Source organism: Molossus molossus, unplaced genomic scaffold, assembly GCF_014108415.1.
Source record: "Molossus molossus isolate mMolMol1 unplaced genomic scaffold, mMolMol1.p scaffold_m16_p_22, whole genome shotgun sequence".
Taxonomy (NCBI): Eukaryota; Metazoa; Chordata; class Mammalia; order Chiroptera; family Molossidae; genus Molossus; species Molossus molossus.
In genome coordinates this window covers 20,746,470-20,757,659 of record NW_023425358.1, presented here as the reverse complement: position 1 = coordinate 20,757,659, position 11,190 = coordinate 20,746,470, and the positions used below count along the sequence as shown (strand labels likewise).

Below are 11,190 nucleotides of genomic sequence, written 5' to 3'. Positions count from 1 at the left end.
GTGGCTGGAATTTGCCCAGGGTCTTAGAAGGCTGAACTCAAAGTATCTGCCAGGTTGCATTCCACTCTGATAGCTCTGGGGAAGCATCCAGGTTCATTCTGGTCCTGGGCAGAATTCTGATCTTGCAGCTGTACGACTGAGGTCTGTTTCCTTGCTAGCTGCCGTCAGCTGGGGCTGCTCAGCTCTCAGAGGCTGTCTGCCTTCCCTGCCACGTGGCCCCCTCCATCTTCAAGTTCGCAACAAAGAATTTCTCATGTGGTTAGGTCAGACCCACTTGGATATGTTCCCTCTCAAGGCCCACTGTGCCATGTAACATAACCTAATCAGGGAGTCAAATCCATTAGAGTCAGTTTCAGGGTTATACAAGGCATGTTCATGGGGGCTGTCTTATAATCTACCTCCCATAGGCAGTAGAGCCCAGGGTGATTTGCTTTTATTATCTTAAAACACCCACTCAAATTTTATTTCTTATGTTAAAATATATCCATGTTTATTTTAATATTAAACCTCCCCTACCCCAAATCTTCTTTTAAAAAAAAATGGATGTCCCTAGAAGATGCACCACATTATCCTGTGGCTTCCAGTATCCTGGTCAGTGACCCGTAGTCCCACTGAGAAGCACAGGGCTGGATGGTTTCTAAGGCCTCTGGTATCAATCAGGCCAGAAAGGGAGCCCAGTGGGACAGGCAGTGGGACCCTGTGGCTCCTAGTGCCCAAGGACTGAGGGTAGTAGGCCTCTGGGTTTAATCTCCCAGCCTTGACCATGATGTGTTCTGAAAGATGGTCAGGCCAGGGTGCCCCCGATGCCAGACGGTTCCTCCCCTAACCCACCCCCCAATAAATAATCACAAAACTGGCCACTGCAGCCTCAGCCCCTGGGTGTCCTGACAGGCAGGCCAGAGAGCTCCCAGAGCCCTGGGAACAGCTGCACTGCCCCTACCCTCTTTCCCCAGGCCCTTGCCCATGGTCCTGGGAGCTGCCTGCAAGGAAGGCAGACACAGACACCCCAGGATTATACAAAAGGGCCCCAAAGGGGTCTCTCTTCCTCACTTCCCAGCAGGTCTGGGCCCTGCATCCTTGACCTGCGGACTGTGACCCCCTCCTTCCCAGAGTGGATGTGGTGGGGTGCCTTGCTCCTCAGCAGAGGAGGCCCCTATCCTTCCACCCAAAGAGTTTTCTGTCCTGACCATCCCGCTGTCCTGTTCCAAGAGCTCAGGATGAGGGCCAGACTGCAGACAGGAGGGGTCTCATCTCGATGTGCAAAGACCCAGCTGGTGCAGCTAATCATCTGAGTAGCGGTTCCCTGCAGGGAGGAGGAAAAAGAACAGGGAGGCGTCAGGTGGGGACTAGGTGGAGCCAGCCAAAGGCCCCTGCACCCCCGATGCTCACCCAGGACGTTGAATTTGCACAGTGGGCAGGTCTGCTGGAGCATCAACCAGGGGTCCACACAGTCTCGGTGAAACTCATGCTTACAGGGAAGCACCCGGAGCCACTGTGGGGAGGAGAGGAAGAACTCAGGCTACAGTTGCAGGCCTCCATGTAAGGGTGCCTGGCCCCGTGTCCTCATCTGAGCTGGGGAACTGAAACCCTTGTGGCCTGCCGCCGCCTGCCCCCCCCACCCCTATTCTGTTTTCTGTAGTGCTGGTTGAGTGGTTCTGAGGTCTTAGGAGTAGGGTGGGGGACATCACAGCTTGGCCAGTGGCTGGCCTCTGCCTAGGGTACTAACCTGCTTGTTGCAGAAGTAGTCCAAACACACGGCGCAGGTCTCAGCACCAGGCTCTGGGGGCCCCTGTGCCGCCCTGCCCAACCGGCAGCGCCGAGTCTTGAGGGATGCCAGTCTTCTCACCACGCGGCGCTTGAGCAGGTCCACCTGTGGGAGATGGGCATGCATAGTTAGGCAGGGCTGAGGGCTGAGGCACCGGGACTCCCTTGGGTCGGCTCCCACCTGGCCTCCAGGTTCCCGCTGGCTCTGCCGTGATGCCTGCCGCTGGGCTTGGACCACGAGGCCTGTGCACAGGAGCATGGCCACCAGCAGGATGGCATTCCACAGCTGCTGCAGGGGCTTCTGGGAAGGGGAGCGGGGTGTCATGGATGCTGGGACCACACCACCCTCTTCCCTGTAAATCCACCCTGACGAGATAGGTGAAGTCCATCAGCACTGTGTCTCTCAGCACCAGGCTCCTGGCTTCTCCTGAAGCTTCCACCCCAGGGTCTGCCCAGCTGTCTATGCTCCATCCTACACAGTGAGGGGACCCACATCTACCCTAGCCCGGGCCTCTCCTAAGCAGCAAGCCCGTTGTTGCAACACTCATGGAAGTGTCTATCCTGCAGCCTCACAGACTCCCCAGCCCAGAACCTTGTTACCTTCCCATTCCATCCCTAACCTGCACTTCTGGTCTGCTTTCTAGCCACCATCACCCACCCACCTCCATCCAGGCTGAGCATTCACACGCCCTGAGAGGTCCCCAGTCCCCAGGGACTATTGCCTCGCTCTCCTAGGGGTCTCATATCCCTCCTCTCCAGCCCGCTCCTCTCCCTTTTGGGCCCCCCTGTTCCAGCCTCACCCACCCACTTCCCACCACAGCCACAGGGACGTCATCTGCAGACCTGATCACACAGCATCCCTCCTTGATTCCTTCCCCCGTGCCCTCCCTGCCTTCAGGAGAAAATCCAAACCCCTTCCGCCTGCCCTCAAGGCCCTCAATCTTCCACCCCCTCCCTCCTCTGTGTCTCTTGCTCCCTCTATTGTCTGTGCCTTTCCATACACTGTTCCCCTCTTGGGAACTACCTTCTTCCTTGCCCCTTCTGTTGGCTAGTGTCTTTGGACGCTCCTCGCTCTGGAAGCTCTCCCCGACTACCAGGGCTGGGCAAGTGCTCCCCCTTGCCTCCCCTGCCCAGCCCTCCTCATACCTACTCTATCTAAACCTGTGTTTCCTTGCTGCAGTCCTCCGTGGTCCTGTTGGAGGGAGGAAACCCTGTCAGACGTGCCTCACTTAGTCTTTGAGAGGTTCCTGGGGTAGGGGGACCCAGAGTTCCTGTGGGAACTTAACTCCTTGACTTAACTCCCTCCACATACAATGTGGCAGCCAGGCTTTGACTACTGAACAGCTGGCTCAGGAAATGACATGGCATTGTAAGCAAAGCCCAGCCTGCTCCCCACACCGGCACACCTCACCCGCATGGGCCCACTGTTTCACATGGACTGTGGGTGTTATGACTAATAATGAACACATTCACTTAAAAACTGTCTGCATTCTTAGTAGCTTACTGCCATTATATTCTTCTCCAGTCAATGCTGAAGTTCAACTACCATTGTATGGGGAGGGAGGGGCTAAGAAATCATTTGTTAAAAGAAACCACCACTCTTGCCCTGGCCAGTTTGGCCTAGCAGTTAGAGCGCTGGCCCATGGACCAAAGAGCTGTGATTTTGATTCCGGTCAAGGGCATGTACCTTGGTTGGGGTTTGATCCCGGCCCTGGTTGGGGTCGTGTGGGAGGGAGGCAGCCAATTGATGTGTTCCTCTCACATCAGTGTCTCTCTCTCTCTTCTCTCTCCCTCCCTCCCTCCCACTCTATCTGAAAATCAAAAATATCCTCGGGTGAGGATTAAAAAAAATAAAAAGAAGCCACCACTCTGGACAATGTTAAGTGCTACTACTGACATAAGACATTGCTTTCGCTCAGGCAGAGGCATTCTGGGGGCCAGTGCCAAGAGGCATCTGTGAGTCCCAGCTTTCCTGTCTGTCCTACTCTCTTCCCCCCAGTTTGTGTGTCCCCGCCATCCCTTCATTTGTGGTAGGGTGGTGGCACCCACTCCAGGAAGCTTTCCCCACATGCCTAAGCTAAGCTCAGGTCCCTTCACTATGCCCCAGAGGGCCCATGCCCACCACCAGCTCAGTGCTTGCCCCATCACAGGAACAGTGTCTCTGGCCTATCCCCTCTCCATATGGGGCCCTGTGAGCCAGGACTGGAGCTGCCATGCTGAGCTAGGCTGACACTTGGCCGGGCTCACTAAGTGGCCAATATAGTGTAAGCTCTCAGAGCAGAACCTGGAGCTCCATGATTTGAAGCGACCAGCAAGTACTAGGTGGGCCGAAGGCGTGACTGGCCAGGCTCAGCGCATCTTGGGAACCTCCAGGTGAAGAGGGAAGGCAGGGTTGGGACTTGTCCATCAGACCTTTCTGATACACCGGTGCTGCAGCTGATTCCCCGGGGCTGGAGCTGAGAGCTGGCCCCAGCAGCCTTCAGACACCTCGGCTACGATGGCCACCCAACACTTGCATGGCCCATTCCTGCTAGCAGTAGGACTGCTCAGCGTTGCCCTCAGCCAGCCAGACCGACCTGCAGACTGTTATTTCCACCTCCGGGCCTCTGGGCCCACTCCCAGTGCTCCTCTCCTGTCTCTAGCTTTTGTGCCCAGACTTCTTCCTAGCCTCTCATCTGACGCCCCTTACCAAATGTCTGCCCACCCAGAAGTCTGTGTAGGCTGGCCTCCGGGGGAAATACAGTGGGGCTCCCTTCTCTCTCAGAAAGCCCTTCCATTCCTCCAGCATCAGTGCCTGCTTCTTCCACCGAAGTATGTTTCTTCGTGCTGCTCAGACATGAATTAATCAATGTTGTCTGGGCTGCCAAGGCTGCCTTCGGGTAAGAGTTCCTCTTCCCTGCTTGTCTTTGAGCCCTTCGAGAGCAGGGCCTGGGTCTTACAGCCTTTTGTACTCTCCACAGCCCTTCTCATAGAGCCCCAAGTGCCCTAGGATCTCAAAAGTTATTTGGTGACTGATTATTTATTTAAGCCCTTATAACAAAGATAGAGTAACAGCAGCTGCCCATTTGCTCAGTGCTCACTGTGAGCTTTATGTACACAATTCCCTGACAATCCTGTGGCCATATGCTGTCCTTGTTCACAAATGAGAAACATGAGACCAGAGAGGTTAAACACTCAACCTGAGATCACTCAGCTAAGATTTCAGAGGCAGGAATTGAACCTCAGTCTGCCTGACTTGAAGCTACCTCTCACAGCTCATTCCTCAGACACTTGCTGCATCCCACAGGACTACACAGAGTAGGAACTTGAGAAATGCTTGCAGACAGAATACCTTTGAATCCTCTCGATGCCGAGCACTGGGAAATCCAGAGAAAATAAGACATAGCTCCAGCCTTCAAGACAAAGTCATGCTCTCCAACACACACGGGATGGACTGTCCTAAGAGCCCCATGAAGGGCCTCACAAAGAATACTGTGATTTAGAAGAGGGAGAGAGGGACTGGGAGCTGAGGGTCTTAGGGAGGCTTTCCAAAGAAGGCAAGCAGGATGAGCAATGAGGGCTCTGGCTGGACTGAGACATACGGAGACAGAGAAAAAGGGTGTCCATGCCTGCAGCCAAGCACGGACAAGATTTAGTGGCAGACCAGGGTGTGTGCGAAGGCCAGTAAATGGCACAAGGTGTGGAGTGTGAGAAGACTAGGGAAAAATAAGTGAACAATCAGGAGAGCTGTGAAAGCCAGGCTAAGGATGTTGCATTTTATTCTGTAGGCAATGGGGAGCCAAAGAAGGTTCCTCAGTGGAAGAATGACATGACAACAGCAGCTGTCATTGATTGTGCATGACCCCGGGTCAGGTGCCACACTGAGTACTCACCATGTTACTGAATACTCACAATAGCCCTGAGAGGTGGAAGCGGCAGTCTTTGCCACCCAGGCAGGGAGAGGCCATAGGTTTGAGACAAGACATGTGTGTGGTCCCACCCAAGCCTCCTCTTCCCAGCACCCACCTGCTCCTGGGCCCGACTGCCTCCCAGGCACACCAAGTCCTGCCATCCTCCATAGCCATCCTTGGAGAGGCCACAAGTGGTCCACAGGGTCAGCTTCCACTCAATGTTGGCTGACAGGGACTCTCCACTGGTGATCTCAGCTGTGGCTTGGGTTCTCCTGGGAGGGAAAGCCACCGAGGAGCCAGATGGAAGGACTTTTGAAAAGCAAGGCCCAAACCCCCTCACCCCCACCCCAACCAAGTATCATTCCACAGCCCTTCTGCTTTGGCCCCTAGGCCTTTTCCAGTTATAGGTTTTTCTAGTTCTCATACCAGGCAGGCCAGCAAGGCCCACAAGCCCAGGAAAGAGCCTGTCAATCAGAAACCTGGTTTCCTCCTTGCTAGTGCCAATCCCCTCTGCCCACAGGGCCACCTCTTCACTCTAGGCCCTGGCACCTCCTTCTCGTCTCCTTACCCATTTTTCAGATCAGTCTTAAGGATAAAAGGACAGGCCCTAGTCCCAAGACCCCTGAGCCCATGGTGAAACCAGAGATCCTCAACACCTAGGCTCCCAGGCCCAATCCTTTGGAGCTCAAACCCCAACTCACTGCAGCAGTGCCTCCAACAGCTTGGTGACATTGGAAGAATAATGGAGGACGATCACCGGCCTGAGCAGAAGCTGGGATATGTCTAGCTGTAGGAAAACAGGGAGGTCAGCTGGCCTTGGTCCCCAATTCCCCAGCCTGTGTGACCCCAAAGCCTCATCCAGTTTACCTCTCGGACCACGTTGTGGTTCAAGATGAGAAGGAGCAGGGCAGAGGCTCCCAGGAAGAGTGCCCTCCGCATCTGCAGGATGGAGACAGAAGCTAGCACACACCCTATCCACACCCTGCCCACACACCTGTCGCCACAGTTATTCTTAGCTCCTGGCAGGGCAATGATCCTTTCCTCGGGAGAGACTGGCTATTAGGTCCTTGAGGTCAAGGGCAGAAACCCATGTTCCTCCTGCTTTCCCCCCAGATGCTCTGTGAGAGCCAAACAATGCTGTGCCTTTAACTGTCCTAGCAGGGCAGGCCTGCCATCAACCTCCATCAGGAACTCCCCATTGGAGATTCTCAAAGCCTGGTGGAGCTTCCTGACTCTCTCTGGCCTCCCCCCACCTGTTTCACACCATACTGGTTCGATTTTCCAAACTGGGATCCCTTGTCCCACCCAGACCTAGGGGTATTCTGGAAGCTCCTTGGGGTTCCACTTGGTAGTCTGGCTCTAGCAAATGCCTTGAAAGCCCCTCCTGGAGCCCCCTTCCCCACATACATCCCCTGCACCTGCTGGACCAGGGCCTTGGGATAGGCCTGTGGGCCACTGCTCTGGCTCTCCTGGTGGAACTGGGCCGCCTGCTCCTTGCCCACGTATGCCACTGCAATCCAGCCTTCTACCGGCACCTCCTTCTCAGCATCCACGATGTCCATCTGTGGGGCAAGGAGCCATGGGCAGAGAGAAGAAAGGAAGTTAAGAGGATCAGGCACACAGGGGATGCAAGGCCAGGGTTTGGGGATGAGTTTGGAGGGGAAGGCATCTGAATCTTAGGTTTTGGAAGCCGGAATGCTGGGGGCCTGGGCAGTCTGGGGAGGGGAGGGGGCGCTGAGCTGCCAGGACTCGGTCCAGGATGAAGGCCGGATCAGGGTGCGGGGTCTACGTTGCGGCTGGGGTCAGATGGCTCGGCGGCTCTCACCAGCAGCAGACGGCCGCCCAGCGGGGGCGCCGGCTCGGCCTCGGGGCCGATCCTGACGCCCTCCAGGACCAGAGCGTCCTGCTGCGGCAGCCTCACGTCCACCCGCACGGCGCGGGCCCCTCCCCGCCCCGCCCGGGTCGCCGGTTCGCTGCCGTCCGCCGCGGCCCCGGGCCCTGCCAGGCCCAGCCAGAGCGGCAGCAGGGGCAGCAGCAGTAACAGCGGTGACGGAGGCGGAGGAGGAGGTGGCGGCGGCGACCTCAGCGTGGGGCAGGCGGGGGGGCCCATGGTCGGGCCCAGCAAACAGATGAAACAGAGGCACCGGGGGTCCCGGGAGCCCGGGAGCCCGGGAGCCCGGGCAGCTGAGCAAGCGAGGCCGCAGTCGGGGCGGGGCGCCGGGAGCGGGGCGGGGCTGTGGCCGGACGGGGCGGGGCGCAGGGAAAGGGGTGGGCTCTCGGAGGCTTGGGTGCCCAGTCCAAGCGGCGCGCGCCCCCTGGTGGCTGCGGAGAACTCAGAAGCAGGTGGCGCGGGAGACTGGAGCAAAACGGAGCCCAGGTCACAAGCGGGAAGTCTGGAGAGGAGGTGCTCACAGCCTGTTGAATTGTCAAGAAGCTAAGACAGGACAGCTAAGAGCAAGAGAGACAGTTGGAAGGGGCGACTTGTGTGTTAGGGGTGGGGGGAGCGGAGACACGATCAAGGCTGGAGAACGACAGGAAGGAGGGCTGGAGGCTGGAGTGGCCTGATGGTCCCACTGTGTAGTCTAGGCCAAATCACAACCCCATCTTCCTTGGGCCTCTATTTCTCCCCCAGACCAAACTCCAGGAATCAGAGAACCAGAGATTGGCATGGGAGGCAGGCAGGGGAGATTGAGGCAAGCATCTTAGAGTGGCAGAGAGAGGGACTAAGGATGCTTGACTAGACAGAGCAGCCCGGACACAGCTCCTCAGTGGGGCAGAGAGTCTGGGTCCTCAGGGAAGACACTTTCCTGGACTATGAAATGGGCATGACAAAAGACCTGCACTATCTCTCCCCCAACGAGTAATTTCTGATGCCTACTGGAATGTGAAAGTTCCACCTACAGTGGTAAAACTTGTTCTTTTCTCCAAGGGTTGCTACTCCTGAGAGCTGATTCAGTCTGAAAGCCTTTTATAAATTGCAGTGTGATAACTTGTTGAAGGAAACAGACATACAAGTCCAGGAAGCACAGAGAGTCCCAAACAAGATGAACCCCAAGAGGCCCACACTAAGACACATGATAATCAAAATGCAAAAGGTTGAAGACAAAGAATCTTAAAAGCAGCAAGAGAAAAGCAGTTAGTTACCTACAAGGGAGCTCCCATAAGACTGTCAGCTGATTTCTCAAAAGAAACTTTGCAGGCCAGAAGGGAGTGGCAAGAAATATTCAAAGTGATGAAAAGCAAGAACCTACAACCAAGAGTATTCTATCCTGCAGAGTTATCATTTAGAATCAACGGACATATAAAGAGTTTCCCAGACAAGCAAAAGCTAAAGGAGTTCATCACCACCGAACCAGTATTATATGAATGTTGGAGGGTCTTCTTGAAGAAAAAGAAGATAAAAAATATGAACAATAAAATGGCAATAAGTAGATACCTATTGACAATTGAATCTACCAACAAAATGAACAAGCAGAACAGAAACAGACTCAGAACATTTTGTTGGTTGCCAGATGGGAGGGGCATTGGGGGAATGGGTGATAAAGGTGAAGGGATTAAGAAGTACACATTGGTTGTTAGAGTGACAAATCCTCAAAGGGGAGGGGAAAGGGGAGATGGGAAGAAATAAACCAAAGTACTTATATGCATATATGCATAACCAATGGACACAGACAATAGTGTGAGGAAAGGCAGGAGGCAGGCAGGAGTGGGCAGGAGGGGTTCAATAGGGGGAAAAGGAGAAACATTTGTAAAACACCGAACAATAAAGATAAGTTTAAAATAAAAATAAAAACTAAAAATTGCACTGTGATAAAGGGTAATGGCCAGGTGAGCCACGGCACTCTTTTCTTTAATACTCTATTATGAAAAATATCAAACATACAAGAAAATTGAAAGAATTTTACTGTGAACACTGGTATAACCACCAACATTGACTTTTCAAGATACTCCAGAAGAAGAATAAAACGGAGAGAATAAGACAGTCTGATATTAGCCCAAAGACAAACAAATGAGAGCAGCAAACAGGAGCTGGAACGGGACCCACACACCTAAACATGGGTATGTCAGAGGAAGCAACACAGTTGAGGAGAGAGAGAGGAGGAAGTATGGTGGACTGTTTGATAAATTGTGCGAAGAAAATGGGTTAATCATAAAAAAAATAAAATTGGACCCAGACTGCACATCATACACAAGATATCAAGTACATGTGGATTAAAGACCTAAATATGGCCCAACCAGAGTGGCTCAGTGATTGAGCGTCGACCCATGCACCAAAGGTTCACCAATTCAATTCCCAGTCAGGGCACATACCCAGGTTTGGGTCCAATCCCCAGCAGGCATGCAGGAGGCGGCCAATTGATGTTCTCTCTCATCGATGTTTCTATCTCTCTCTCCCTCTCCCTTCCCCTCTCTCTCTAAAATCAGTAAAACCAACCAATCAATCAATCAATCAATAAATTTAAAGACCTAAAGATGAAAAGATATACTTTGCACATTTTTTAGAAATAAACACAGGAGAATATCTTGATTACCTAAAGTCAAGAGATATTTCCTAATACAGAAAAGCAGATTTAAAGGAAATGATTGAAAAAATTCATGGACCAATAAAATGCTAAACTCTGTAAATGAAAACATTATAAAAAAAGTGACAAGGAAAGCCACATAGTGGGAGAAGGTATTTGCAACCAAGTGATTCATATGCAGAATATATGAATACATTATATGGGCTACTAGATACAAATAGGCATTTGACAAAGGAGGAAACAAGATTGGTCAATAAATATGAAAAGATGCTCAACCTAGTCAAGGAAATAAAAATTAAAATCACTGGCTCCACTGACCTGCTCCATCTAGCCAGTAACCCTCTCTCTGGTAACACTGTCAAGTGTTGCTAGGGATGTGGAGCAATGGACTCTATACACTGCTGATAGGAGTGCAGCTTGGTTGTACAGCCACATTGGAAACTTTTTTTTTTATCCTCACCTGAGGACACTTTTTTCCATTTTTTTTGTTCAGATAGAGTGGGAGGGAGAGAGAGGAAGAGAGAGAGAAAAAAACATCGATGTGAAAGGGACACATCAAGTGGCTGCCACCTGTGCAACCAACCAGGACCGGGGACAAACTGCAACCGAGGTCCGTGCCCTTAGCAGAAACCGAACCCGGGTCTTTCTGGACCACAGGCCGACACTCTAACCGCTGAGCCAAACTGGCCAGGGCCACATTGGAAACTATTTTAAGAAAATAAAACAAGATGCACATTCTCAGGGATCCCACTCCTGGGTATATCCTCTAGAACAGTGGTTCTCAATACAAACTGAACGTTAGAATCATCTAAGAATTTTCCACAAAATACTGCTGCCCAACCTCTACTCTAAATCAATTGAATTGCTATTTCTGGAGGCAGGAACTTGCTACTGAAAATGATAAAAAAAAGAAACTTGCATACCAGGTGACTCTAATGTGCAGGCCGCTGAGAACCATTTCCTGGGTATGTGCAGAGTAGTCCTGTTTAAGTAATAAAAACTAAAAACAGCCC

At 52.7% G+C, this 11,190-nt stretch overlaps 1 protein-coding gene across 1 annotated transcript; it reads right to left on the bottom strand.

Moving 5' to 3' along the window:
* Positions 1–372: 372 nt before the first annotated feature.
* RNF215 (ring finger protein 215) lies at positions 373–7,867 on the bottom strand. Its single transcript, XM_036276641.1, has 9 exons — positions 7,480–7,867; positions 7,073–7,216; positions 6,522–6,593; positions 6,356–6,441; positions 5,770–5,926; positions 1,946–2,065; positions 1,727–1,870; positions 1,390–1,492; positions 373–1,303 (listed from the first exon to the last, which is right to left on the bottom strand). The coding sequence occupies exons 1-9, from the start codon at positions 7,762–7,764 to the stop codon at positions 1,281–1,283; spliced, it is 1,134 nt and encodes a 377-aa protein (XP_036132534.1). The 5' UTR covers positions 7,765–7,867; the 3' UTR covers positions 373–1,280.
* Between the last annotated feature and the right edge of the window lie 3,323 nt (positions 7,868–11,190).